The sequence below is a fragment of the Syngnathus scovelli genome, chromosome 18 (genome assembly GCF_024217435.2).
Source record: "Syngnathus scovelli strain Florida chromosome 18, RoL_Ssco_1.2, whole genome shotgun sequence".
In the NCBI taxonomy this organism is placed as follows: Eukaryota; Metazoa; Chordata; class Actinopteri; order Syngnathiformes; family Syngnathidae; genus Syngnathus; species Syngnathus scovelli.
The window spans coordinates 9,909,796-9,937,768 of NC_090864.1; the positions used below are offsets into that span (position 1 = coordinate 9,909,796).

Genomic DNA, 27,973 nt, shown 5'->3' on the forward strand with positions numbered 1-27,973 from the left:
TATAAATATATTGTCCCCATGAATAAGGACAAGAAAATAGAAGGGTTAAAAAAGTTTAAATTGACGCGTGTCAGTCTTCAGTGTTTGTGTGCAACTTTTTCTAAGGTTGTAAAATAATATAAGATGAGCAACAATATTTATTGTCATATAAAACACGTTTGTAAAGCCAAAACAACAACAAACAAACAAAATGCAATATCGTCCAAAAATCAACAAACATTTATTTACTAATGAAGATAAATAATGCCCAACAAAATAGAAATTACAATTTCTCTTTTCAGGATATATTACAAATACATTTATGGCTTTGTGACACTACTCCAAAGTGATAAACAACTACAAAGGCTATTCATAAATCATTGCACTACCAGGATTGGAGGACAAAAGAAAAAAAACGATACAATTTAAAAGCAAAGTTTGAGATTTAGTCAATATAACCATTATAGTTTTCAAACTCCGTCACAGTGTACAAGAAATGCGGGGAATGAAAGCACCTAGCTACAGGAAAAACTGTGAAAACTTTTTTCATTGTTGTTGAGCTTATTCTACTAATATAATGGTTTACAATAAGACCATTCAAAGGGTTCTCCAACTGCCATAATCTATATCCAATTTGCAAAAATAGGATGGTTGGCATGGACAAACGTGATTTTTTTTTTACCTGCTGTTGTTCAGTTTGAAAATCTCAACCATTATTTGCACTCATTCATACAACAAGTCATTCATGTGCTGTGAAAACCTATGACAGAGTTTGCTATTCTTTAGGGACTCCATTGAAACTTGCCAACTCTGACAAGTCGAAATGTACCGTATGAAAGTGGAAAAACATCATTTAGAAAGCAGCTTCCTGATGCGCAAAGCCCGTCGAGAGGAGCTTGTTAGTTTTGTTATCCCACAAGGTATTTTTTTGATGGTTCCAAATGACTTTTTTTTTTTTTGCTGACGCTTATGCCAAAACTCTATTCTGTGGAAACGTAGAGCGAAACCTATTGTTCCAAGGCAACTAAATTTAATCTGCAGCTAAATGTGGGGTGATACAATTTCATTTGGAGCCAAAATCATCCCACTCCTTGCAAATGCATCGTTTTGCTGCCTCCGTTTTCTTTTTGTCTGGAGACGCTCATATGAATGCTAAATGCATCTACCTGCATCCGACTGAAATAGCTGCAGTTTGTCTCGACACGCTGTAAAGTTTATCTGAGAGACCTTGGAAGCAGCACATAATTCTGATCTAAACAGCTTTGAGTCCCTAGAAAATAATGAAACAAAACTAATCTGCACAAATCATCGGGTTCTAGCAACCATGTTCGTTCCCGATGACTGCCGCTGTAAATCGCCAATTCACACCGCAGGACGTAACAACAAATAAAAAACAGATTAAAATTGGGTAAACCCTTGCTAGGAGTAATTGACTCTCCCCTACTGTACTGTAACTGCCTCTAGAGACAGCGAGATGGAGGCAAAGGACTACTTTTGTCTAAATGGAGCTCCTCAGCTCACGAGTACTACAAAGTCAGTGAATTTTTCACTGTGATATTGGACGATTCAAAAATACACAACATAGAGCAGCACCAATAGAGTTGCACTAATTATTTTACTTCTATAGATGAACAAATATTAAACTCGAATAGGCATTTTATATATACATTATTCTCAGCAGGTAACAGGCCTCTATTTAAAATATCATAAGATATACATTAAAAAAAAAAATACATGCCTAGATCCTATAATGTAGGTGAGGTAAATTAGAGATTTAAAAAATTCTTCTAGAAATGCAAATCCAGTCAGTATTACTAAGCGGGTCGATATAAATATAAATAACAGGATTCTTAGTAGCCTGTTTGTCACAGTGGCTGATTTAAGATTAGCACCAGCTTTTGTGTTTAGGATAAAGAGGGTGCTAGACCTGCGTCAGACAAGATAACAACTACAATGTGATGAAAGGATCTCTTTTGGTGCTACTCTGTTTTTCTGGCACTTGGAACTAATAAAATTGAAAAGTACAATTTGTATCTCAGAATACCTCTTTGACCATGATTTCTGTAAGGATGAATCACCCGTTTCAGTATGACTCAACATATGAGGATATTTCTGCCTCCAGTGTTGCTGTTCTGCACACAAGGTGCTTGTGCAGGAGTCACACGTGAATCGGCGATACGATAAATGGCCTCTGGATACATGTGGGTGTTAAAGCCACTGGCACTTGTGTCCCTCGCTGTTTTGTATGCCGTCAGATATTTGGTCCTTTGCTGTAATGTTCCCTTAGGTTGTAGGTCTGATAACACATGGATAAGTCACATATCCCCGGTGTCCCTGGATTACCCCTTTTACCGGGATCTCCAGGGGGTCCTGGTTTCCCAGGAATTCCCTCGTCGCCTTGCTGTCCGACTCCATCAAATCCACGAGGACCTCGAGCCCCTTGAGTTAAAACAATGGCAAGAACAAAAAGAATAGAAACACAAATTGCCACTGGGTTTAATGCATAATTGAAGGAGCAAAAAAACATATATATATATATTTAAACTAACTAATGGAAAACCACCAATAATGTTCGCCGAATAATGTTATGTAAGTGTTCACAAAAAGCATCTACCCACATATTTGTTAAAAATGGAATATTCTTGATGCATTTCCATTAAAAGTGCACTAATGCTTTGATCAGAGCTCAGATGTCAAAAAACTGCTAAGGTGCTAAAACATTTACAACACTAGAAAATTCAGTAATGGCTGCAGGCCAGTAAAGTATACTTAATGATTCTCTTTTTACATACCTAGCTGTCCGGGTGGTCCTGGGCGTCCCTGGTGACCCTCTCCTTTGCTCCCCTTGAACCCTCTTGGTCCTATGTCACCTGTGAACATACCATGTCGACTTCAAAATCAAAATATATCACGTCAAAAGTCACCATGAGTTAGACATTTTCATGTTCATCTTACATACTTGTTCATTTTCAGTCACACAATATGCCTCCCCCAAAAGTCTTTAAAATCACTCAGAAAGGTTAAAAAAAAAAACTCCATGTTCAAATGTCAAAGTAAAATACTGCATAATTTTTCCCAATTTGTTCCTATTTTTTCCTATTTTATTATTTTTGTGTCATTTTTCTTAATCAACGATGACAAAATCCGATTTTTTTAATAGCTGTCTTCCCTTAAACTAACAAGGTGTAATCATATTCAACAGTGAGATGTTATAGTTGGGCATCTTCCACAGATGATTAGCCACTTGAAGGGTGATAAATCAAAAGCGGCTCATTAAGTTTGCTTTTGCACGCAGTATTTATTTTATTTTGCTCTGCTGACTTTTACTGGTGTTCAACTTGTTTAATAAGCTTGTTTTACGGGGTACATTGAGCATCAACACATCCAATTTGTTAACTGTTGGCACTCTTTTGATTTTAATCGCCGTTGAAAGCCGCCGTAAATATTCCCGCATTGTTTTTGTTTTTTTGTGAAGAGGTGTAAGAGAAAATATTACAGTACTATTGTGTACTTGCAATTTGTCAATACTGTACGTTAGAGCCTAAAGGAGTGCTTACCTTTGAGTCCAGGAGGACCTTGCAATCCAGGAGTCCCTGGATATCCCACAGAGCCAGTTCTGCCAGGATAACCCGGGATTCCCATGGAGCCTTTCGGTCCCGGGGCACCTGTCTCACCAGGTGGTCCCTTCATAGTATAGCAGGATTCACATCTTTCTGATCTATCCACGGACTGGAGAAGTCTTGGGAGTTGAGCTAAAGGGCACAGCCAGATATTACTGATTTGCTCAATAGCGAAGGGCACAGGATGCATGTTGTGAATACAAAGAAGCCAAATAAAAAATAATAATAATCGTTTTGAAACCAGCAACAACAAAAATGATAACCCTTTATAATCCGTGCTCTCTTAATTTACCCACACAATTTATTAAATGTTGAATAGCAAGTTAAATCTCCAATTTAACATCCAGAAGAAACATCACCAAAGCCAGAACCTGTTAACTGATATTATTTATCATTCTCCTAAACTCGCCGTTTCTACTTGACTAAGAAGCCAATCAGAATCCTTTTTACCATTCAGCCTTCGCTAATTATGCCTTCCATCTTTCCCCTCAAGGGTCTGCTGATGTTGCCTATCCACTTCCTATTGCTCAAGTGAAACGGTGGGAAGATAATGATCTGCAGAAGCATTACAATTGTTATTGTTGACATAACCGCCCGAACAACCTCTTGAGTCAAGATTCGTCAGGTGTGAATGGATGAACAAGAATAGAAAACGCCATCTACAATATTGACACGTTGGAAATGTTAAAGCGTAGGATCACCATGGCAACCTCCTGTTGCACACAAACAACAGGTGCACACTCAAATTCTCCATGACCGATCCATCCTCAGGTTTCCTCACCATTCTTCCTTCTTGTCTCACTACTTCTATTCATTCGAACAAATCGTACCTGCCGAGTCTTTACCTGCAGTTTTGGAATAGCTTGTACTGAATCACACGTCCATGCCACCAACATTCGATCAATAATCACTTATAAAGCAACCGACTGTTTGAAAATCCATATGGCATTATAAAAGGCATTAGTGACGGAAGGATGTCTGTTATTCATCATTGACTTTCAGAAAGTCAATTATATATTTTTTTCTTTTTAGTAGAAAATCTGCACTAAACTTTTAAAAGATATTACAACCAATTTTTTGATGTACTTATAACCCAACCCACGCCCTCTAAAATGATTCATTTTCGGAATCATCAATCTTTGGCTTGCTGGAATTTTGAAGAACTAGAATTCCACCAGTCCATTTTGTCCATGGCCAAAATGATTTTCTAAGAGCTGCATCACAGCGAATTACAAATATGCCCTTGAAGAGCTGTGAGAAGGATATCATAGCACATCAATCAATCATATTAATAATATGTTTCCTTGGCACAGTTGCTACATTATTCATGTCATGTCTATGATATCAATGTCAGTCTTCTTGCATTAAAGCCTAATATTATGTAACTTATAAATGGGTTGACTTCTTGTTCAAATCTCTTGACAAGTGGGCACGCTGAGTCCAAACAATTAGAATGTTTCAGCAGTCATAGCAAATGCACAATAATTTTTATTTTTATAATATACAGGTTCCAATTCAGATATTACTGGAATGTTGTATTGATGCATTTAAATCTGTGAAAATCCTTTTCAGACATTGACCTTTATGCAGAGACATTAAAACAATTACTTACTGCGTAGAACATCGGTGCAGAGCTTTACAAGATGCTCATCTGATGGTGACTTGCCCTGAAAAAAAAAAAAAACAGAACCAATTTTTCAAACAAACTATAGGTTCAAAAGAAGGTCTTAATCTTAATCTAGCCTTGACATTTGAAACGTAATCCTAAACTTAACTTTATCTCCTTTTACTGACACAATAATGATCACAATCACTCACTGGCTTTCCAGGAAATCCAGGCTGACCCGGTTGACCGGGCAGCCCATCCAGGCCGGGAGATCCCCTTGGACCAACAGCGCCCGTGTGACCGTTGTGGCCCATGTCCCCTTTCTTTCCTTCAAGCCCCCTGGGGCCTTCATCACCTTTCAATCCTTTCTGAAGGAGGACAGATGAGAAAATATCTTACATTATAGAACCATTTTTGTGCAACAATTAGAAAAATTTTAAAGATTTGCAGCCTTTATATTCCTCAATGTGCCTTTGTAGGGTGAATCAATACTCCGATACCAGCCTACCCGATACAAAATTAGCAATATCTTTTTTTTTTTCTTTCAACAAACCTAGGGACTAACTAAATCAAGCTCCATTCAGGTTTCAACTGAACATCTAATTTCAGCACTCCCACTTAAATTGCTGTTTAACGACCTAAATACCTACCAAATGGCTTTTTTCTCCTTCCATAATGCCGTTACATAATCATAAAAAAAAAAAAGCCTGCAGCAATTACTTGTTCGTGATGTGTGTTTTATACATCATCAACAAATGAGACAGCACGTTCACAAGTGGGGGACGCTGCAGCCCCATACTTTCATAAGACTGCTGACAGTACGGTTTGCTGTTTCAAATGTGTACGGCTTTGGAAAGAATCCTTTTGTGATGTATATTTTTGCCCGAGGGGAGGGGTTAGATTCCCCCAGGCCTAAAGGTATTGGCTCTGTAAGTCTTCCAAAAGACGCTACGTGCAAGCTTGTCAGGGCCCCTCACAGTGGGGTAGAATAAGAGAGAATGGATTATATCTAATACCGTAAAGTCTAATTTGACATACCTCTCCTTCCTTTCCCCTGGGTCCCACTTGGCCCTGATGTAAGAAAGAAAAGGGAGCAGAAGAGGGTGGGGATGAAAAAGAAGAGGAAGAAATGGAGAAACATTAGAAATGAGTGCTTCCGTATCAAAAGCTGAGACGGAGTGTCAGAGGAGCGATGCTTGCAGCTCCGCATTGGTGATGCAGAGCTGTTCTTTTTTTTTTTCCAGGCCCCCGTCAAAGCCTTTGGCTTACACAACGTTTTAGATTGCTTATTCCAATGCAATCTCAAACACTCCTTTTGTACTCGCTGTAACGTAATGAAAAATGCATTTGTGAATCTTTTATTCCTTTGAAAACAGCATCTGCCGGTAACACCGATTGTGTAAGGCTGTTTTGCCGAATTAAACACTTTTAACGTGCATCTGACACTCGAGGAGTGTTCCATTTCCCCGTGAAAATACCTTATTTTTTAATGAATCCTTTCTGATTGTAGTGTCGTGTTTCACAAATGTTGCCTATATTGAGGTCCTTTTTATTCTCAAGCATGGGTAGCAAAACATAATTTGGATTAGCTCTGATATTGCTAGCGGAAATAATATCACATTGCAAATCAAAGCTTGCAAGTTTTTCTAAACAGGCCTCTTGGCGACTCATTTTATCCATCCAAGTGCTAAAGGAAGAAAATAAGATTGGTCTGTTGAAAGTATTTAAACATGTGTCTTTTGAGATTACTTTTTAGATTAGATGTTTAATGAACCAATATCGTTTGGTAGCAAACACTGAGGCGAGTTCATTTCAGTTCAGTTGCCGTATTGTCCTGAATTTAATTTCCAGTGCAATGCTTTTCGTCTCCCTGCTGGATGATAAAAGTAACAGGTGATACTGGATCCTAATAACTAAAAGGAGGTAAAGATAGGGCAAAGAAAAAAAAAGTCAATACGGATCCACAGAAGCAAAAAAATTTTGATTTAAAAAAAAAAAAAATCTGTCTGATGAAACCTTGTTTGCCATTATATGCATATGGGTTTTAATCATGTTAATTATTGTGATAATTATTCTTGAATGGTCTCAAATTTCCAATCTAATCAACCTTTTTACACAACAACGCTATTATGTCTTGACAATAATGGCTGTGCACTGAAGTGGGTGCGATTAGAGTAAAACACATTTGCGAGCCTGACAGGTTCCAAACAGGTGAATCCAAAAACAGGTTTTTAGTCATCTACTGCTGAGTCATATTTTTTCATAATATATTTTTCAGTAGACAACACGAAAAAAATAACACTTTTTTGTAATGCAGTCACAGTTTGTCTAGCAGTGTAAATTTACCGTGCCCTCAAATAACTCAACACACACAGCTGGTTTACACACCGCTGGCAAGAAAAGTGAGTAAACCCCAAACTGAAAATGTCCAAATAGTGCCCAAAGTGTCAATATTTTTTGTGGCCCTCATGGGTACAGAGTTCAACAGAGCTTCACAGGTAGCCTCTGAAATCCTTCTCCACCCGTCCATGACGACACAACTGGTGAATTTTAGAGACCTTGTGTGGCTTCTGTTTTTATGTCAGGATGGGCCAAAGAATGCTTAAACAGCAAGACAAAAAAATCTATCAAACAAAAAAAAAACTGTAAGTAGAAGCAGGTTGGGTGATTAGTGTGAATTGAGCTGTAACTAGAATTCTGAGCTGTGGGAGCGCTTGAAATATTGGTGTGAAGCTGCAAATGCGACACAAGCTAGGGAGGTGCTGACTCGGGAAGAGACACGAGGTATACGTCAAGCTCGGACATAGTTGTGATACATTTTTAACGTTTCCTGCGGAGTTGAGGCTCTTTTATTGAGTTGTGTCAAGGAGCAGCATAGGTGATGTGGGAACAGGCGCTTTGCCTGCTGACTGAGGAGTTAACGGGCCAAGGAAAGGTTGCTAACAAAATCCTTTGACATTTTCTTGGGAGTTTTGATTCCAATATGGACGTTGTTACCTTAGAAAACTTGTGTTCTGAAAATATTCACTAGGCTCTTTGTGTTCTTCAAGATAGTTCTCTTTTTCTCTCTCTAGGATTTTATTCAGGCAAATCAACATTTTTAGTTTTCCTTTTATCACTGAGCTGTGAGTGTTGGTATTTTGTCAGGGTTCTTAAAAGGTTGCAAATAGTTGCAAACAGTTTATCCTCTTGCAAAAAACAACAACATTTTGAACATGTTTAAATTGTGATGGCGACAAGAAAAACTGTTGGCAATCATTAAAATCTTTACAACTCTTTGCAACATTCAAGGAAACCATAAACCTTCTGTACTCAGTATTCAATTACAACTCAATTTGGAAAAAAAATTGAAATAATGACCAGCCGTGATCAAAAACAGGATATTTAACGACTATCCGGTGAAATAAATTGCTCTCAAAATATAGAACAAATACCGCAACATCTACTACGTTGCTCCAAAAATGAATTATTCATAAAAGCCTGTTATATTCTTTGCTGCCTAGAAGAAAAGATGTTTGTTTTCTTACTGTTAGACGAGGCACTATTGAGTCGTACTTATTCTACCCCGTAGGAATTAGGAAGTCTTTTGGAAGACAAATCGTCACGCACATTTCAACTGTGACACATTTGTGATTCACTGCTGATATGTTTCGCTTTGGGACTTTGCCACTGGATGGGAGGGGCTGAGCTGGCTTTAGAGAATCAACATTTAACCTCCACACTGAAAAATATAATTGCTTTACATTTCTCAAGTGTCACGAGCTAGATTACACAACTATATCTCCATGCGATACAAGCTACTGCAGCGAAAACACACGTGTGCACACACACACAGACACACACACAGACACTATGATTGGATTCATTGTCTAATCCCTCTCGGGGGATGTGAAAATCAATACGAGAGTAATCAATACTTGGACTCTGTCTCAAATGGAACTTATTTAGTGTCATTAAGAAAATAATGAAATACAAATCTTGCCTTGGAAGTTGGAAATTGTAGATCACACAGACATGTGTTTCATCATATCTTGACAGGTTATTGATAGTGACGGCTTGCGTAAACATGTTTTGAGATTCTGCTGGCTTCTCACTCATCACTGCAAGCTGTTTTAAGGAAAAACATCTGTGGAATATTTTATACACTTTTATGGAGTTTTTTTTTTATTCCCTGTGATGCAGGATTGTCACATATAAGAGCAGTTGGGAGTAATGTGCCTTGCTCAAAGGCATGTCATCAATGGTTTGGGAATTGCAGTCCAATTCCCATAATATTGCTCAGATTTGTTTCGTGTTTGTTCTGTTTTATATATATATAGTTTTTGAGCAGAGTAGGGAAAATAAAAAGAAGCTATGATTTGGGTTCAGCATGGATACGGTTACTGCTTGGACCGGCTTTAGGTAGAAATATGAGCCCCAAGCTACATTAAAAGGCTGTAACTCTTAAATAAGGTCTTGAAGCCTGGACATTGTTCTTCTAGAGGATTTGCCTCATCCCTTGTGTAAACACTTGTTCTCCATAAAGTCATTAAGATTCACACAAACACCCATTTTTGTCCCTCTGCAGCAGCTACAGAAACATTAGCGCCCCCTAGTGGAAGTAGAAGAATACGCCCACACTTACAGGTACGGCAGGAATTCCTGGCTCGCCTTCTCTGCCTGGATCCCCCTGCAAGGAGACATAGCACAATTAGGGAAAAGTTTGTGTCTGTTTGTTTACAGCCTACGTGTGTTGTGTCTTGTGTGTTTGTGCAGGAGACACACAATGTATGCAACAACCGACGGAAGTGTGTGTGTGCATGTGTGCGTAAAAAGAAAATAGACAGAGAGAGGAGAAAAGGTCATGCTTACCTCAAGCAACCAATAAGAGAAACCCACAGAGAGAGGGGATAGGAACTAGCTTGCAGTGACCTTTAACAAACCTGACTCTATCTTGTATGTGACTTATAAAAGACACATCTGCAAGCTCTGATACTCACGACTCGCTTCCTTTCTATTCCCAATGGGCCATCACACTCTTCGCCATTTGTGTGCATAGTGTGCAGCAAGCAACTATTCATTGCATGCTTTGATTACTTTAAAAATGACACTATATTCATTCCAGCAAAAAAAATAAAATAAATAGAAATGAATTGCAACAGGCGATTCATGTCATGGACATAAATGGAATGGGAAACTAGTTTTAACTGCATTAGGCTGGTTCACTGTCCTGTTGTCATGACTTTGATGTGATACTTTTATGGAGGAGAGAAGGGCTCCATAAATATTGTCCATTGAGAGCTGGTCAAAAGCAAAGGCAAAAGATCTCAACTGCCTCCCAGTGGCTGGCTGCGGTACAAATCCCCCCCCCCCCCCCCCCCCTTCCCCTCCATACACACACTTGGCAGATAGAAAATTTGACACATTTTAACATCCAAGTACTTGTTGAATTAGAGGAGGATTTCTGTCTTGCTATGTATTATCACAAGTGTACATTTTTCAATAATATTCCTCCACAAGCAGCCGTCGATAAAATTCTTGTTGTAGAGAAACGTATTAGTTTCTTTTTTGACAAGCGCTGCCGGTAAAAACTGAGAAGAACTCTAAAAGCAGTGTTCCGTAACTGTCATTGTCACTTTCCAAACTATTAAAAACTTGGCAGAGTCTGTTTCCAAATGATGTGTGACAGTATCGCTAGTATATTTTGTCTTTTGTCGGCCTTTTGAGGTAGCAATTAGGGAAATTCAAGATTATCCTCACCCATAGTGGATATTTGAATAATTCAGTCAAAATTATCTGGCACATTCCTATGGTTTCAATCTTGCTAAATAAAATAGTGCACAATTTTAGGACATAGACCTTTATCACACAATATATGTAATAAGTAAAAATGTGTTGGTGAGGAAATACTAAACAAGAAATATTGTACCTTATTTCCTTTTGGGCCAGGCTTTCCATTTTCTCCCTACAGAAAATATTTATGTTAATACCGAGAACAATACAAAGAAAACATATAAAGTAAGGAAAGTAAATCTGAATAATCAATGGTGCCTTTGGCGCAACGCATAGTGGGGACATTAAGCCGCATCTATGTCATTAAAGTAAAAAGAATAATATGCTCATGCGTGGAAAATAAAACTATGTAGATTTCCCTGCAGCAAACTAATAAATTATTCACCACGTTTGAAATTGAAGACAGTCTTTTACTTAAGGCTCATACATTTTTGCTCGTGTGTATTGTTCGGGATTCTTACCCAATGACCTTTGTACCCTGGATGCCCTGGGGCACCTGGCAAGCCTGGAAAACCCGGCTCCCCTGTTGAGCCCTGGAAAAGTGAAAGATAGAGGCAGAGCCATTTCAAAGATCTGGATTATTCTTCCCATGCTTTTGCATTTTGGAGTAATAGGGCTTAAAATAATTCATGTTAGGTCAATTGAAAACTCAGAACTGAAGGTGAACATGAGTTGTTTATTTTATGTGCCTTATGACTGACAACTTCTCTATAGTGACCCTGGAATTCATTTCCCTCTTAAAGATTTATGATTACGGCTTCTAGGTCATAAAAAAAAAAAAGTTTTGAAAGGGATCACAAGAATCATTCCAAACCCTGACTGGGTTTTTTCTTTCTATACAGAAGGTCAGATCTTAACAATGGAAGCAACAACATAATCTCATCAACTCACCTTCTGCCCTGGTGAACCGAGACAAGTATTACCCCTCGAATCACCGCAGTTCCCCTAGAAAAAAACACACATGGCATTTTTTAGATGAACACTGCAGCATACATTTTTTTTCATATTTCAGTGCAATTACAGAAAGTTACAACTTTCTCTATTTAAGCAGAAATAATTTGTGAACGAAATGAAGCTATTTTGTAAGTCAATGTTCCAAACAATAATTTGTTTTGTTTGTTTTGCTGCAGGGGGAAAAAAAAAAGTTTTGCTTTGTTTTTCTTAGGATTTGCTCCATTTGAATCGGCTCCAATTACAGCCAAATAACCTCAGTCGTCCAGCAGGACAATGGCTGCCAATAACTGGAATCGGAAAAAAAAAAAAGTGGATTTTACAACAACTGAATTGTATTTCTTTCGATAGCTTTTGGAATCCCTCCAAGTATGACATCAATTGATAAGAATGACCCCAAAACTCATCTACTGGCTGAATTAGAAGTGTTGCGAAGCATTCAGCAAATATGCCGGATGATTGAATTGTGAAATGATCAATTTTGTGAAAACAAACGAGATCGGCTTTTTTCAAAACCCCTCCTCCTTCTGTTCCTCCACTGCATCCTCCATCTCTGTGCTGCATTGTGTATACACATTGGGAAAAGCATTATGCATTCCAAGGTCATGCACATATGAGTATGTCAATGCGCCTCCTGCTTGAATTATTATGACGCACCCAGAACCCCTAAAATATTTTAACAATACTGATGTGATGCTTTAAAAAAAAAAAAACAATCACACTGTCAATAGTGTTTCATATATATGCGCGTCTTTGAATTCAAAAAGCAAACACAATAGCAATTTTCCCATTATCATTCAAACTGACAATTTGATTTTCACACTAGTTCACTCCATCCGTGCAAAATGAAGTTTTCTCCACAAGAACATCAAGTGATTACTGGGGGGGGGGGGGGATAATGGAACAGGCTGAGAATAGCCAATCGGCCTGGGAGTACCATTAGCATAATAACTAATTATGACGTTCAAAACATAGTCTCTGGACCCATCTTGGCCCATCTCTGCAGACAGTCCTCAGGGATCCTGGTATTGAGGGGAGATATTGGAAAGGAAAAGGGAGAAAGAGAGCCACGCCAGAGGGAGGAGGGGGAGTGAGAGAGTGAAGGGATGAGAGGAAAGAGAGAGTTGGATGAAAGAGACACTGTGCTTTGGGCTGAATGTGACAGAGTGCATGACGGCTTCGTCAGGAGGCACTGGGGGAGAAATGAGATGGCTCGGGTCCACGCACACACATACGCTGCATTTGCATTCTGGCTAAGACACCCACATATTGCCTATGCACAAGCAAGTAAACATGTGCTGAAGCCCACTATTTAATTTTTTTTAGATTATTTTTTAATTCCATTTTTCATTTGTACATCAGACATTCTAGATTTTTTTTTTAAATAATTATAAAAATATGACAACTTAATAGAAGCAATGTGAATCACAAACATATTCACAGCCAAAAACTTCTAACCTCTAAGGCACTCCACCCACGCCCCCCCAAACTTGAATAACAACTTTGTGTCTGTAGACAAAAAAAAAATTCAATTATAACTGCGTGTGTGATGATTGACTCCCATGGGGGGGGAAACCAAGTTGGCGATAATAGCGGGGGAAGTCTGATGACAGTGTAATCATAGAATTGAGACTTTAGGGATGAAAATATGTTAATTGTAGCAGAGCTACACATCTGATGCGACAAACAAAACTAGAATTACTCAACTCCTCATTGTAGATTTGCTTATAGTCTATAAACCAGGAACCAATTTAAATATATTGCAGGTCTAACAATAGCGAGGCCTTCCATGAGACCTCTTACGCCGTCAGACATCTTTTATGACGTAGTCTATTGGGCAGCAGCATCGCAACTGCAAACAAAAGCGGGATTAACAAATGGAGTGCCGCGCCAGCTCTGTCCTGGATCAACCTCTGGACACAGTGAAGGCTTTTTTTTCCTAGAGGAGAATGGCGGCCAAGCTCTCATCTCATGCAGCAGACTCTGACAGCAGTGTCAGAAAGATGCAAGGATGGTCCAGTAATTAAACACTCCTCCTAATTCTTCCATTCAGCCACGCTTAAATGTTATTATCATTAAATAAAGCTAATCCCTTTAAATAATTCCAGAAGGTCAAACTGCTCCATTGTCCTGTCCTCAATATATGTCGCCATCACAAGAGGGCAGCAAAGTTAAGGACAACCCAACACAAAAACAGAGGCAACGTACACAACACACAAAATTGTCACCAGCAACTCACTGTCACATTTGTCAAAGTCACATCGAATTTGTATTCATATTAATATCGAAACCCTTCACCGGCGACAGGAGCAACATACTGAAGTGCCGTCATGAGCTTGTAAAAGCGTTTCCTTCTATAAATATGACGAAGGGATCGCTATGAAAAACTCATCAGTGTTTTTTTTTTTTTTTCAACAATCTATAAACCTTCAAATAAAAGTCACATTTTAAAGTGAAACCTACCGGTGGTCCTTGTATGCCTGGTGGTCCTGGGTATCCCCTCTCTCCCTACAAAAGACAAAATGATTTTTTTTTTTTTTTAATTATTATCATCATTATGCCAAGATGCATTCAGGTTTGATGTTACCTGAGGTCCTGGTGGGCCTATTTCTCCTGGAGTTCCCTGAATTGATGTCAGAGAAACATGTTACATAATTTTCAAGCCATCATTAGTGTTAAATACATAAACACAAATATTGCATTTAAATTTGTGGCAGTCGGGTTAGATGTTTTCTTCAGCTAAGTCCACACACAAAAAATGGCCATGTATTAGAATGTAAATAAACCACGCAAGTTGTGCGGGACATATGCAGTCAAACCTTTAGCGTAGGTCAAATTAAGTTTATCTTGTAAAGGTTAGGGTGCATTTTAAGTTCATCTGGTATATCCTTAACTGAGTGGATGCTTGCCACTGAGTTGAACTTATAAGACTCCGTGCCCTTACCTTCTCCACTGGAGACCAGATTAGACCATAGCTAATGGACAGCTTTCAGGTGTCTAAATTAAGTGTTAGGAAAATGCTCAATTCTTTCGGTGATTTAAAAAAGAGAAAGTGTTGGACTAAATACGTATTGCCTTTTTTAAACTCACACATCAAAGCGGAAGATAAAAAAAAAATTGAAATTGGAAGGGGATTTGGATTTGTGGCTTGAGCATTTCTGTCATTTTCGATAACAATATAGTGAAAGAGGAAACTCTGACTTTAAAAAACTCAATGTCAATGTACTTTTAAAATAACTCCTTAAATCCGCAAAACACTTTTTTTAAAGATGTTTTACAGCGTCAGTTCTGGAGAACCTCACTCTGCACTTTTCATTTTACAAATATAATGAAATATATATGATTAAACATAATTTTAATTTATTATTGAATAGTTAAATCCCTGAGTGTAATGCAATATGAAATATCTATACTCACCGGGGCTCCTTGAGCTCCAACAGCACCAGGATCTCCCTGAGGACATGACACATGTGTCAATGCTTTACAAGATTCCGATTTGCTCCCTGAATAATGTGTGCTGATTATCTAAATAATGTCACGTAATCCTGTCAACACTCCTGAAAAGACGATAAGATTAGAAGGAGTCATCAAACACATCCTGAGAACAGACAAGAGAGGGTCGTTTAGAATTAAATGGCGACTTCCTGTTGCTGCTGTTACACCATTTTGAAAAAAAGCCATATATTTGCTTCCCCGCAGCTAATTCATGCTACCTAACTGAAAATACTAACGATGGACTGCAGACTTGAATAATTAATGAATCTTTCGTTGTGACGCACAGAGTTTATGGGGAGCCTTGTGGCTAGCGGAACAACAAACTAACACATGCTGTACCGCAACACAGCATATAATTACTGTAAAAGTTGCAACCGGCCTCGAGTCACAAAATTCTACTGCCCGGTTTTGCTCGCCGACCTTTTGGTACTTTTATGTTGTTTGTTGAACAGCAGCAAGGATATAATTACTCACTTGCAAGGGAATTTGTTCCAGTGTGCTACACTTGCAAAGAACATGTCAAAGAGGGCTGTTAGGTTCATTTCAGATTCAGACTATCACTTTTTAGAAAATTACACAAATAGTTTGTTGAGCCATCAACTTTGCATAGGCAAATAAGCATTTATACTCATATTGGACAATTTTCAAAAACCTCACATGTGCTATGTTTTGGGAATATGGACGGAAGATGGAATAACCAGAGGAGGGAAAAAAAATTAATCCAATGGAAAATGTACAATAAATCCGTTCATGGCGCTTGCCTAGTCCCTGTCGACTCGCATGCCACTCAAAATATAACGTTGCTTCATTTGCCAAGTCACACACATGTTCAGACATTAAAAACAACATTTGAGCCCATCCACTCTACTGTGTTTACTGAACTTTGGTAAATAATTAAGTTGTCTTTCAAGCTTAGGTAAATGGAAAAATAAATCCACCGTAATGCCGCATCAGATTAAAATCTTTAGAGGGTGCAACATTAAATGGGATATTCGTAAACAAAAATGAAATGTTTCCACCTCTTGGGACTTGCAGTGGCATCGTCAGGTTCTGTTCATTGTCAAAGTGCACAGCCCATATGACATATCATTTTTTCCCTCCTCAAAGCACGTGTTCATAATTATAAAGTGAAAAAGGGTGTGTAAAGTAAGAGCAAATATACAAGTGGAGTGATACTGCCCTTATAATATGCTCTTTACATTGACTGTATATTGCTACAGCTGGAAAGACACGTTTTCACATTTAAAGTTAACTACAGTACACTTAGCAAACTATAAATATCTTGTTCTCTCCTGCTTTATTCTATCACTGTCCTTTTCGCTAATATAGTAATAAATTAAAAAAAGATAGCAATAAATGACCAGACCCAGAACCTAAAACTGATGGGGAAAAAAATAATGCCATGAATGGAATGTTTTGATGCACTGCCACCTACTGTCCTGTGCTAATAATGCCTGCTATATCTTCTAAAGTGCCAATTAATAGAATATCCTTTGGTTTCCGTTTTAGTATGCAAGGGTCAGTATGTTGGCCTCATGAGTTTTACCAACGGCTTTCATTATCCATGTAAGTAATTGCTCCGCTCATTTGACTATGGAACCACAATTAAGTGTGTTTTCTCTTGATCATTTGGAGAATATTAGGTCTCTGCTTATGTTTGCACTCTCCTACGTTTGTATTAGTGGTTTGTCCTTTGGGAGCTATACAATGGCTTTTTATTACCAAGCCATCCCCGGTTCTACTATTGGGGTGATTAGTTAAGTTGTCCTGAAAGTTATCATGCTCTTTCATCGCAAATGAGTGTTGTGTAAATCTCCTCCAATGAAGTCCAGGACTTGAATACTTAAATTGGATGTCGAGAAAAAAACTGATGCAGTATAGTACTTTCATTAATTACAGGTGGAGTAATGACAGAGGTAGCGTCTCTCTTTGTAATATGGAATGTCAAAAAAAAATGTATAATAACAGAGATGACATCAGGTTGCTTTACATTCCAGCGTTTGAAGGTTTACTGTGGGAAAGCGTATGATTAAATCTAATGTTTAGGATCTCACATGGTAAAGTGAAATTCAAGGCTCATTAACAGTCAATGGAGCTGTCATGAATGGGACCAGATTTTTTTTTTTTTTTTTTTTTTTTTTTTTTTTACTGTTGAGTACTTTCCTCAGGCTATGACCACACTGACTTTGTTTGATCCTACAAGGTTGACTTCTGGGTGTTCTTATAAAATCACAAATGCTATCACTCACAACTATAAATATGATGCAAGAAAAAAAAAATCTGAGTATGATCATTTGGAAAATCCGTATCGGTTCTCAATTCCGGAACCATGTTGTTAACTTGACATTCCTAAGCCATAATCACCGGGTTGTCATTGATAAGAGTCCAAGTGGATCTTTGTGGTTACATTCTTATATACTATATTTTATAGTAAAGAAGATTCTAACATCATATTATCCCCAGTAAACAACCTGGCAGATTGTTTCAGTCAACCTCGACTGCCTCTGTGAAAATTTCCTTTAGGGTGACTTGAAGATGCAACAGCTCAGTTGGTCACTTGTACTAGAAATGAACTGAGTCTTTGTTGGACATGAGGTTTTCGTCTCACCTGTGGTATATTAAAACCTAGGCGGTTCCAAAATAAATGTCAACAAAATTGTAGGGGGAAAAACGTGCACCCAAAATACTTCAAATGCGTCAAACCAATGTTGTTTTTTTCCGTTAGTTCAAAGTCAGCATAGGCAAAACAGTTATGATGTAATATGGACCTTTAACGCCATCTCTTTTGAAATAAAACCTTAAGTAAGCTCAAATCACTTGGTCTGAAGACAATCACGGCATAATTATTAAATAACACTTGAGGCAATTACAGTGCTGCTATCCCGTGTGATCTGCAGCCTGCTTCCAGTAAATTGTTAGGGTGTTTAATGTTCCCTGACATTGTTGCAGAAAAGACATTTTTATCTGTTTGTTGGCGTTTGTCAAGCTGCGCTGGTCATGTCTCGAGCTGCTCCAGGCAATGAGGATTATTGTGTCCTTTTTGCCACGATACAGTACTTACACGGCTCTACTAAGCTTTTTCGGAGCAGCCATCTGTTCATTTCACTGCTTCACTAGGCGCGAGAAACATCAACATCAAGAAATGAGTCTTTCTTGTGTCTCTCGGCATTCGGGCCACGGTAAAAATACTCATTTCATCCAAGACTGAAGACGTTTAAAAAAAATGGGGCATAATAGAATTCACATTTTGGAGCTTTATATTAATTCTCTTTTATTTTCCATTCAGTGCTTTTTGTACATCATTCTGCTTTTTTGCTGTAAAACACTTCCAGATTCCACAGTGGGAAACGGTTTATTATGATAGCAGGAAGAGTCCCAAATTACTGAGTAGACTTCTGCTGCAAGTTAGAGTGGTAGGAGACTCGTAGGAGTTCAGAGAGAGCTGAAAATAGTAGCGCACACATGTAACAAGTGGGCGTGTTCACAGATGTGTGCTCTGATTTCGTCACATTCTGTTTTCAAGTTGCACATAGTGCAGTCGTTTAGTTTCAGCGAGGGAACTATTCCCATTGACGACATGTATATGGGTCAAACTTGCGGCCTCCTTTGGCACACTGCAACATCCTCACCGCCATTAAATTGAGCTGGATTCAATTACCACACTGCGTCTTGCATAGCAGCTATAAAAATGACACTGTCATCACAGTGGCGCTCCCATTTTTAGGGCCATTTTTTTTTAATCGGCAATAATTTTGACCTTAGATCATAACGACCCCAAACAACCTACTGATGCATGATCGTGATGAGTCCCACTTCCACCTGGCTAGACATTCAGAGCGGGAATGTAACACGGATGCAGCCAAACACAACACCATTACAGTAATTATCTTGTTTTTGTTCTCACTTCAAATAGCACACAGTCAATACCACCAACTGTGATGCGATAGGGGGAAACACATTTGTGCACAACACACACACACATCAGGCTAAATCTGGTGTCTTTTTTTTTTTCTTGTCTGAACATATACCCTGTTTACATTTGGCACATAATCATATCCTTACCTTTAAACCCTCCTCTCCTGGATATCCTGGTTCGCCCCTCTCCCCTGGAAGACCCTGCATTAGGAAACAGAAAATATGTGAATATTTATGACCATTGTAATAATTTGCTTTATGTATTTGAGTTTGTGGTTTCCAATGGTTCACCTGTAAAGCAAACATCATTACTCACAAAACTTAATTCATTATGAATAATCCATCTTTAAGTAATTCTCTTTCTTGTAAATTCAAACCATTTCCTTTCAAATCTAATCCGATCTGGTTCTTTCTGTGGTGTGAAACAAAATAGAATTTCCACTTGAGGGATTATACGCGTTAAAATCAGTATAATGAAATAAATATGACATTAAAAATATCAGTTTTAAAATTCACCCTTAACTTCCAGCCATAGAATAATTTAGCTATGGTTGTATGCACTTATTCCATAATTTATGTTTAAACATCTTTATAAAGGATTACCTGTGGTCCTGGTAAGCCTTTTATCTCGCTGTCACCCTGGATAGAATCGAGTTTAATAGAAATGTGATTATCAGCAGTAGCCAACACTCATTCATCTGTTTCTTCAGAGCTTTACGTTAATTCCAGGAAGTCCTCTAGGTCCTGGTGAGCCGTCAGCACCCTGCAGAAATGAAATTTTATAACCTGTCATGGTCTAAAAATAAATTTAGGACCCCAAATTGACACCAGCGTGGGTTAGTTAAACAAACAATGAGCTACCAACTTTGTGAATAACAATTTTTACCTTCTGCCCCTGTAATCCAGGAGGGCCAGGCTTCCCATTTTCACCCTGAGGGAGAAAAACAATGGAAAACAAAAATAATCATCTTTGACATATTTAGAATATTTACATTGCCAAATTAAATAAATGATAAATATCTAGAGTATTTTTTCAGCTTTTTTAACATGTATAAAAATGACAGAAGTTCATCATATATTAGATAACATTTTTTTATATATATATAATTGAGTGTATCACAGGAGGGAGATATAAATAAATAGCGTACTCACAGGCTTACCATCAGCGCCAGGTAACCCCGCCTCTCCTTTGTCCCCCTGGAACGACATTATTACAAAATGCACACATTAAATACACTTTAAAAAGCAAGATTGAAGTATTCTTACCGTGCGTCCTGGTGGGCCACGCTGCCCAGGTCCAACGATACCATTGGAGCCCTCCACTTCTGCAATTGTGGCTTTTCGATTCAGAGGACACTACGGAAGCAAAGATTGACTCATTTGTACAAAAAATTAATTTTTCTCTCGACATCTGACTGAATTTAGAAGCACTGTTAGGGTATAACACACATTTGCCATGAGAATTATTCAAATGATTTCACTTACCCTCTCATCATCCTGTCAACCAAAAGAGAATAAAAAAATGTTATTTTCAGAAAAAGTATTATAGAAATGTAACTTTTGCACTAGTGTACAATCAGGTTAAAACTTTACCACATAGAAGATCTCACAAGCTGTCTCTCTCTCGCTCTGAAGAGGATCACAGTACAGGCGTAATTTCTGGATTTGTATCTAACGTAAAAAAAAAAAATCAATAATAACTGATTAGGCTTTGGCTGACCGTCATTAAAAAGTATCATACCCGCTAACATTTGCATTATTATTGGCAACCAAATTTGAAATATATTTAGTGCAGTGATTCAGAATTACAATGTGTACTTACAGGAACAGTGACATCTATTTCCCGTCTCTTTGCCACTTGCGTCTTCCCATTGATGTAAATAGGCTCCATTGGTTCGGGTATTATTTCCTGCATCTTGTGATCGTCAAGGAAAGCGGTGACCTGGCTGGGTCTCACCAGGAGTTTAAGCTGATGCCACATTCCATCATATAGAGACTGACAAAAAGTACAAAAAGATGATTTCAATTTCAATCAATTGTGCATGAACAGGTGTGCATCTTTTTTTTTATTATTAAAATATGAACCATTTATTTTTTCCAAATTATCATTTCATTAAATAATATTGAACTATTCTAGGATCAATATCATTTTGAAATATTAGACAATTCTAGACCATTTTAGAGGTGTCCCTATATTCGCTTTTCACACCAAGTATGTGACATAATAGCCGGATTACTAAATTGAGTTACACATTACAGTGAAACACTGAATTGTGAAACAATAAATGTCAGAAACTGCATGTCAGTAAGCACCCACGCATAATAATAATAATATGCCACTACAGGATTGCGCCATGAGCCGTTTATTATTTTCCTAACCATTCTTTATTAAAGCCATTAAGTGTATACACGTGCGAGAACAGAGGCGGTATTGTTTCAGATGGGCTGAGCCATAGCCAACATCTTCAAAATGACAAATCACAGGCACATCAAAATGAATACAAATCAAACAAGCGCAAAAAAAAAAACAACATAATTGCAACCCTGTTCAGTGTGCCACACTTCAGTCGAGGTGTGTAAGAAGTGCGTTCGGAAAAAGTAACCTGGCTGCTTTCTTGACAGGATGTGTTATTATAAACTGCCATGGAAATCGAGGTACGCGTTCCAACTGCGACGCATCCACCGGCGAGTTTCCACCGGGGAAATGTTGCGGTTTCGATTTGGAAAGATTTTCTTTGAGCCCACCTTTGGCATCCTTCACATGTCTTCCTTTATTCAAGTAAATGCTTTTGTTTTGTCTGGAAGTGCTTCTACTTGTTAATAAAAAGAGGCTTTAACAGAATCTGTTCTTTCCATGTTTTGAGAATATAATATAAAAATACTTAACGTGCTTTTACACTTTTATATACCCACCTCGAATCCTATATTGAAGACAATCTTCTGCTCCATGTTTGTCATTTTAGTGGTGGTAAAGGTGACAGTTTTGTCCTTTCCGTTCAGTGTCACTGCAGCCTGGATCTTTTTGTCCTTTGATAACACCCTCCAAAGGTCAAAGTTCAGCATTTGAGCAATTCCCTTTAGACGGATGGTGGCTACAAATACGTAGGAGGGAGGAAGGCCTTCTGGGAAAATCTCTCTGGTAGGATAAAAAAAAAAAACATTTTATTACGCAACACATTATTAATCTTTTAAAAACACGTTACCTGGTGTCCTCGGTAATGTCAGTGGAAGACGTAAGAGTGAAGGCTGTCTCGGATTCCAGAGACCCGGGAATTTTCTTGGCTTTTTTCTCAATATTCATGCCCACCATTAGCTCGAAACCTTTCTCATCTCGAGATGCCACCGGTATCCTCGTGGGACACACGGATTCTAGACGATAAATAAAAATTCAGTTGGAAATCTCAGCCAACAAAGTAAATAGACGCTTACCTTCGCAGAGTCTCTGTTCCATGGAATCTCGAATACGATCAATGGTGGTGTAATCTTCAGCATACAGGACATACCGTAATTTCCGGACTATAAGTCGCGGTTTTTTTCATAGTTTGGGTGGGGGGGCGACTTATACTCAGGAGCGACTTATATATGTTTTTTTTCACAAATTTTTACTTGATCATTAAGACATCACTTACAAGTATAGTTGACCACTTCCCATGTTATTTTTAGTATAGTTGATCACTTCACATGCTTTTATTTCTTTATCTTGAACATATTCAAAACATAAAAAATAGAGAAAACGTCAAATAAAGCAATTAACACTTTAAAGCACCATATCCAAGTCCACTGTCTGCTGTATGTACACTTGCTCCATTTTTGCTCCTCTTATATTTATTATTATTATTTATTATTATTTGTTTATTTATCATTTATTCAATACTCTTATTTATTCATTGTTAGTGCCTTCTTGTTTTTTTTTTGTGATGCTTGTATGCATATGTGTACTATCTCACCGAGGGATAGTGGAAATGTAATTTCAATCTCTTTGTGTGTCTTAGTATATAAAAAAATATATCGACGATAAAGCAGACTTTGACTTTGATAAAACAACCAAAAAAAATTATATTTTCAGACGAAACTGGATGAGGGCGCTCTAAATTTTACCGTTGGCCGTGACTCATCAACTGGGTGGGCTTAAGAAAAATGGCACCAAAAAGAAACTCATATTTTGCAGGTTACAAACTTCAAGTTGTAAAATATGCAGCTGAAAACAGTAATCGAGCAGCAGAAAGAAAGTTTGGAGAACCGTGATGTACCAATGGATTACTATTTCAAGTGACGTCAGTAGCGCGGCGCGCCGGTTGTTTACATACAAACGTGCCCACACAAGGACTACCATCATTAGCGGTGACCATTTCTAAGTGGCACGGAGGACAACGAGTTTGAAGGAATTAAGGATTTGGAGTGACATAGAAGGTTTGAAAAACTATTATGGCTTTTACGCACGCCCGGTCTCTACTGAGTCGGGGGCCGACGCTCGGCCGAGTGGCTGTCCGCGAACGGTGCGTGGGGCTCGGACATGGCCATTACGCACGCCCGGTCTGTCTGGAAGTCCACGCCGCCACACGCTTGGAAGTTTGTTTTGTTTAATAAAGAGCCGTTTACCAAACCTACGTCTATCCTTGTACTTTGTTAACGCTACAATATAGTTATATAGTAGATCTGTGGAATAAAGACGAGGCTGACGTCAGGGCGCACGCGCGGCGATGTTGACAAAGGACGAGGAATTTGATCGATGGATTTAATGGAATTAAAGTGCACGGATGGTTTGATAATATTATTGGCTTGTATTATAGTTATTTAAAATATAGTTTATCTATCGTTATATGAGCCTGTGGAATATTTCGAAGCGCAAGCGCCCTCAGCCGTGCGCACCCATTGTTGACAAAGAACGATCGATGGATTTAATGAATTGGAGTGACACTGATGGTTTTATAAACATGTTATTCATGTAATAGTTGTCCTTAATCACTCTATATGTTACGTCAGGCCCGTTCTCAGCTCTTTGTTTGTGTTTGTCATGTTAGCATACCTATCGTTTAGCCTGTTGTTGCTATTTAATGAATTGGAGTGACACCGATGGTTTTATAAACATGTTATTCATGTAATAGTTGTCCTTAATCACTCTATATGTTACGTCAGGCCCGTTCTCAGCTCTTTGTTTGAGTTTGTCACGTTAGCATACCTATCGTTTAGCCTGTTGTTGCTATTTAATGAATTGGAGTGACACTGATGGTTTTATAAACATGTTATTCATGTAATAGTTGTCCTTAATCACTCTATATGTTACGTCAGGCCCGTTCTCAGCTCTTTGTTTGTGTTTGTCACGTTAGCATACCTATCGTTTAGCCTGTTGTTGCTATCGTTTAGCCTGTTGTTGCTCGTTCATGACTGTTTTTGGTGTGGGATTTTGTCGAATAAATTGCCCCCAAAATGCGACTTATACTCCGGAGCGACTTATATATGTTTTTTTTCACTTTTTGGGGCATTTTATGGCTGGTGCGACTTATACTCCGGAGCGACTTATAGTCCGGAAAATACGGTAGGTGGAAGATGGTTTGTTAGCGATGGATTCGAGCTCCGAGTTTATGATCTCGCTACCAACCCCAACTGCAAACACTGTAATGCTTTGAGCTCGTGCTTCAATACTGGCATCCACCTAAGGGAAAAAAAATATTATTAGAAAGCAGGATGTGTGGTGACAAGTAAAAGGATTTAACAGTCACGCGTTATAAATATAACATTGTTTTCATTACAGTGTGGTTTGGAATTATCGTGAGACCGAATGATAGACAGTACAAGTTGTCATTCATGCAGTGAATAATATTTACTACGTCATCTTGGGATTTGCCATCTGTGACCACGACAGCGATGCGGTTCTTGACTTGGCTGGCTCGCTTGGATGTGGCGAAAACATGGTCCACAGCAAACTTAATGGCTCTGCCAGTCTACAAAGCAGACACGTTCAATTTTAGAGCAGGCCAACACCTTTTTTCTTTAGAATTGAGATTTTCCATGATAGTTTAAACTAGCACACCGCGGGAACCCTTCAAGGAAAACTTGGGCCAGCCATAACTCTAACTAAATGTCCTCCCCTCTATTTACACTTATATTCATATTTCACTCAAACATTATAACAGTTGGTAGTGTGTATTTGAAAAAAAAAAAAATGCTGTGCCTGCCTGTGTGTTTCCTCCCATGTATGGGATGCCTCTAATGGCCTGAATGAGTTCTGCAGCACTTTGTTGTTCTCCCAGAGGGATCTCCAGACGATGAGTGTCACTGTACTGGATCACAGCCACCTATAGTAGACACACAACATATTCAGAAAATCCTAAAAAACATTACATGATAGCGAAAGCAATGAATCATATAGTGAAGTTGCTCTACCTGTGTATAGTGGGAGCTGATATCAAATTGACTGGTGATATTGATAAGCCATTGCTTGGCTGTTTCAAAATCAGCAACGCCAACACTCCACGAGCCATCCACAATAAAAACTAAATCATTCACTGCTGTGCTGCAGCCTGAACATAAAACAAATTCAAAGGAACACTATGAAATAAAACATTTAATTGAAGCAGACATATCATTTTTATGATCAAACTACCTGCTCGGACATCTTTCTTTTGTGCAGCGTCCAGCGGAATCAGCAAGACAATTATACTCCACAGTGCCCAGAGCAACATGGCGGTTTAGGAGGGCGGTTCCCCTCGGTTCGGTCCAACTTGTCTAAACCATGATTGAAAACAACATTAGACTATCAAATATGCATTCCGTACATATCTTATAATACCCTATCATATTATTAATGCCATGTTAAATACTTTCCATGCATTTTTAATTTGCACCATCTGTCCCGTAATTTCTGATGTAAGCTACGTTAGCGTCCATTTTTTACCAACCGTAACGCTAGGCCCGACTAAATAACAATGTGCACACTATGCAGAGCGCTGATGGGAAACTTCAGTATAAACATAGCAGAGGGTATTGCAGAATATTGGCAGGAGTTTTGAAGAATTGGGAGGATCAGTCAGCTGAACACAAGACAGCGCTCTACCACAAAATTTTCTGTCAAAGCCTTTTCTCACTCTTGGCATGTCTGATGGAATTTGCTCTTATACGATTATGCATAATTTTGTACTGAATCCGATGACCAACTGGAACTGTGTCAAAGCCGCTGTGAGACTATAGAAACTATATTATAGTGGATCTTTATTTAAAAAATATGCAAAGCAAAATGGATACTGTTCATCAAAAGTTACGATATTTGTTCAAGAATCAAACACCTCGCACACAACCGGTCTGGCTCTGTAGAATCTATTTATAAACGTTCAAAATTGTCCGGTCATCGAGTGTGGTGTGCAAACAGTCATCAAAATGAGAGCCCAGCGTTTCTAAAAATGTCTTTTCAGGGATCCTCCAAAACGTGCCGGCCACAAATTCTCGTCTTGCATCTTTACAAGCTCTCCTTGAGTTTCATTACATGTACACAACGGGACTAGGTGGATCCCGACACTAAATTCCTACTGACCTCGCGGTACGTTTGCCTTAGCTATGGTGCAGTGCACCAACCACATCAACCACTTCATCTGGCTTCTGAATCACAGAACATTCCTTGTGCACAGACGCCGCTAACCCCGATTTTGCTTCCACAAGTTAAGATATTTAGAGAAAACAAAACAACTTGTAGATGTTCTGTCATTGACTGACAATGTGTATTTGGCCAAAAATCTGATAAAATAGACTCTCCATTCTCTGTGAGTTTGAATCAGATAAGGGATGGATGGGTTGTCATGATGTCGTAGTTGGCAAACTGTTTTACAAGATTATAAAATTATGAGCAAAATGAAAAGTAAACACCATGTCTTCCGATTGGCTCCCGATCAAACCAAAAATATCACTTTGTCCTGACTTAACACAGCCTACTTTCTGAATAAATATTATCATATTGTCAAAGTATGATGATTTAAAAATTAATTTGCATTTCATTAGGGAATATAAGCATAAAATCTCACAGGAAAAAAAAAAGTCTGACTTGATAAGTAGAAACACAGAAGTACATGTAGGGAACAAATTCACAATTGTACACGTTCACACAGTAATTACGATGGAAGAGAACTTCAGACTTTCTAACTACATGTCGTTGAAATACCAAAAGACATGATGGGAAGGACTAAAACTGCTTTACCAGAAAGCGGAGAACTACACTGACCCATAATCACAGCGGGTCATGTAAGCTGTATATTTAGCTTTTTGTCCCCGCATTGTCCCGATGGTTGGTCACTTGTAGCCAAATCAAACTCGAGTCATGGAAAAAGTACAATGAAAAGTTCTCCAAACACGCATCGTTACAACAGACGACTAAAATCACTTTATCACTTTGTTTCCAAATATCAAAAACTACTTTTTATTCTGTACATCCTAAAATTAAAACATAGCCTGAAGAGGCCACCTGCACATCAAACCCGAGTGAGAGGAAGTAATTAAACTTACCCTCTATGGAAGCACAGTCAAGAAGTGATGACAGGGCCGTACGTGTGCTTCAGCGTCAAATATTCACAAGTGACGAAGATGAGAAAGTGAGGAGACTCAAGTCCTGAATTGGTAGTGACAGTCCTCTCTCTGGTTGGCACATGAA

The 27,973-nt window shown here is 38.5% G+C and overlaps 1 protein-coding gene and 1 long non-coding RNA gene across 2 annotated transcripts in view; one reads left to right on the forward strand and one right to left on the reverse strand.

Annotated features, from left to right (window-relative positions):
- LOC125986103 (uncharacterized) overlaps window positions 1–22,164 on the forward strand; it is a 182,837-nt gene extending 160,673 nt beyond the window's left edge. Inside the window, exon 5 of the long non-coding RNA XR_011085720.1 lies at window positions 21,961–22,164. This is a non-coding gene — a long non-coding RNA (uncharacterized lncRNA). The remainder of the gene's footprint in view (window positions 1–21,960) is intronic.
- si:dkey-225n22.4 (collagen alpha-1(XXI) chain) lies at window positions 202–27,964 on the reverse strand. The gene is made up of 31 exons (XM_049749527.2): window positions 27,829–27,964; window positions 25,943–26,064; window positions 25,723–25,859; window positions 25,515–25,634; window positions 25,164–25,280; window positions 24,876–24,991; window positions 22,768–22,838; window positions 22,542–22,707; window positions 22,252–22,474; window positions 21,161–21,334; window positions 20,932–21,009; window positions 20,824–20,835; window positions 20,605–20,694; window positions 20,491–20,535; window positions 20,225–20,269; window positions 20,057–20,101; window positions 19,942–19,977; window positions 19,486–19,539; window positions 15,346–15,381; window positions 14,516–14,551; window positions 14,392–14,436; window positions 11,869–11,922; window positions 11,439–11,510; window positions 11,114–11,149; window positions 9,830–9,874; window positions 6,244–6,276; window positions 5,418–5,573; window positions 5,212–5,266; window positions 3,537–3,731; window positions 2,772–2,849; window positions 202–2,418 (listed from the first exon to the last, which is right to left on the reverse strand). Exons 2-31 carry the CDS (start codon window positions 26,019–26,021, stop codon window positions 2,231–2,233), a joined length of 2,637 nt encoding a protein of 878 aa, XP_049605484.1. The 5' UTR covers window positions 26,022–26,064; window positions 27,829–27,964; the 3' UTR covers window positions 202–2,230.
- Between the last annotated feature and the right edge of the window lie 9 nt (window positions 27,965–27,973).

Excerpts from the sequence above, each read along its gene's own strand:
- si:dkey-225n22.4 (XM_049749527.2), bottom strand. The coding sequence starts at position 26,021 with ATGTTGCTCTGGGCACTGTGGAGTATAATTGTCTTGCTGATTCCGCTG. Across the intron at positions 25,281-25,514 it reads ACATGGGAGGAAACACACAG|ACTGGCAGAGCCATTAAGTT; the intron begins GCAGGCACAGCA and ends TCTGCTTTGTAG. Across the intron at positions 14,437-14,515 it reads TAGGCCCACCAGGACCTCAG|GGAGAGAGGGGATACCCAGG; the intron begins GTAACATCAAAC and ends TGTCTTTTGTAG.